General features: G+C 32.0%; 1 protein-coding gene across 1 annotated transcript; it reads left to right on the forward strand.

The window, feature by feature from the left end:
• Positions 1-361: 361 nt before the first annotated feature.
• MS3_00003413 (uncharacterized protein) lies at positions 362-1,820 on the forward strand (the record flags this gene model as incomplete). Its single annotated transcript, XM_012944700.2, has 1 exon — positions 362-1,820. One exon carries the CDS (start codon positions 362-364, stop codon positions 1,679-1,681), a length of 1,320 nt encoding a protein of 439 aa, XP_012800154.1. The 3' UTR covers positions 1,682-1,820.
• Positions 1,821-2,548: the final 728 nt, after the last annotated feature.

A 2,548-nucleotide genomic window follows, 5' to 3' on the forward strand; every position in this document is an offset into this window, starting at 1 on the left:
TAATATTGCAATACGATTATTGGCAAACTAAGAAATAACACTTCTACATAGTTTACAATGTTCGTATCCACATTAATTTGTTTCTTTTTTAGAAATGTAGGCACACAACACTTAATCAGTTCTATTTTTGGTTGATTAATCGAAATAATATAACATGTTAATCTGATTGGTTATCATAACAATTTAACCTTGATGGACATAAATGAACCTGATTGGCATCTTTAGACCACAATTGTAAGTAAGTAATTTCAAATTGTTTTATTTATTTTGAGTGTAGAGGGGACTTTGGTTATTTGTCTATAAATAATGAACAAAAGATGACTACAAGATTTGTTGTAATTATGTATCACATTCATTGAAGATGAAATCTGCTTTTCAATTCACTAAAACAAACACTGGTAGTAGTCACTTAGAAAATCCGATGTCCGCAGAAAAATTACATACTTGTGGAGTTATTTATGAAACCAAAATATCAAGGGAAAATAGTAATCCATTAACGGAAAAATCTAAAAACGACTTTGAAACTACCTCAGGTAAACATCAGCAAAACGTGCCAAAATCATTAGGTTTTAAACATGAAAGTAAAAACCTATTAATGACCAATAGAATTGATGAAGGCATTATGAAACAGAAGTTACCCAGTAATGTGGGACAGCAAAATAATCCACACAGTGAGAAAGATGTTAATAGTTGTGAAAACGTTATGGATAATAACAAAATTCTAAAACAAAAATCAAAGCGAAATGTATCATATCACGAAAATGTTGACACTAGATCTGTGGACAATTCATCAAATGCTGGAAGTAAAAATTATTACAGCAGCTCGTCATCGACTATGTCCTCCGTGACTGAAAGCTCTACATCACAAAATTACACAGACTCTGTATCTCCTGAAGCTCACTTATCAAAATTGAAGAAAATACACCGTAAAGCATCAAGGCGTAAAAAACTAAAATATCTTAAAGGAATATTTTGCTTTTTATCAGTAAGAATTATTCTATTATTTACTTTAATCTTGAGTATTTTATTTCTTCTGGTTGGATACCTATTACATATAAGGAATATTTTGATAACTGGTTGCATATTGTCTTTGACATCAGTTGGTTGTCTAGTTCAGTTGTGCTTCACTAAACGTACAAGTTCAAACAAATTTAATCCACAATCCGTACCATTTGCACTAGCTGCTGAAGATCTTCCGAATACAGAAAATAAGACCTTAATCCCATCTTTGACAATAGCAACATCGAACCAGTTGAAGACTACAAGCACCAGCACTGTTGTTAATGAAATAGTTGTTAGTAGCACTAATAACGACGGTAATTTGTTAAAAGTTCCTGAAGAGTCATCTGCTGTACAGTTAACTACATCACCAAATACACCCGTTGTCATAGGCATCGATCACATCCAAGCAAGACGTTTAAGTATGGCATTACAGCACTTGTCAAGAAATTCCTTTCAACCCCAAACATTATCCTCACATAAGCACGAAACAACAAGTATGCTAAATATGGCAAGACGTTTAACAATGGCTAGTTCAGCCATTGCTTTGGGCAGTGCTGATCGTGATTACTACGGTCATTCGTCATGGTTAACTGGATCTAGAGTTCGACATGGTGTAAGACGTAGTTTAGCATGGAATGAGTCTGGTGCAACTCGATTTTATGAACATTGTTATGACTGATAAATCAACGAATATATTGTCTAAGTATTTCTGATAAAAACTGTCGAACTTCTTTAGATTACCTTTAAACTTTTGCAATAATAATTTTTTTATTGTCATTCAGTTTAAAAAAATATTGTATCACAATTTACTTTGGAAATTGACTTACAGGCATTTTTCTGTAAGATAATTTGTGACGGAATTTTTTTAGTTTACGTCTAGGATATACAAAAAAAAAACAAATATACACTAGGATACTCACCAAGTCATTTAAGCCTTGAACTATAACATCATCGTTCATTTTACTATGGTTTATTACATGTTTGCTGTTCATGAACTTAACCCTACTTCGGTAGGTAATTATTCCCTTTGGAATCAGTCCATGTAACAGAACTGGATGAATTCTTACACAATAATCTAAAGTTAATAAGCTCCCCAAGAGATTTTAATTTCCAAGGCTCGAACCCTGCCATGGATTCAAAGCTCTGAGAAGGCCTATATCAGGATAAAACAGCTGTCTAGTCCTCCATAGTTTTCAATAGTGTCCTAATTAATGTCAGTTCATGACGAAATCCACCTAAATATTACGTTTTATTATCAACCAAGATTTTACTATTATACATTATTTTTAATTTTATTTCAAAAGTAGTGGCTTTAGGCACTGATGATTTCTGTTTAAAACGGTCATATAACCTAATTGAAATACTCAACATAAACTTATAGAAGTACGGAAAGATCCACCCTAAGTTTGTCCAGCAATTTTTGTTTCGAGTGCATTAGAGTTTACAAAAATGTCTATGTTGCAAACAATATAGAAATATAACCTCATTAAAATCAAACTATAACGAAATATAAATTTATTTAGCAGTAAAATCAACATTGTAAAAT

The sequence above is a fragment of the Schistosoma haematobium genome, chromosome ZW (genome assembly GCF_000699445.3).
Source record: "Schistosoma haematobium chromosome ZW, whole genome shotgun sequence".
Classification (NCBI taxonomy): domain Eukaryota; kingdom Metazoa; phylum Platyhelminthes; class Trematoda; order Strigeidida; family Schistosomatidae; genus Schistosoma; species Schistosoma haematobium.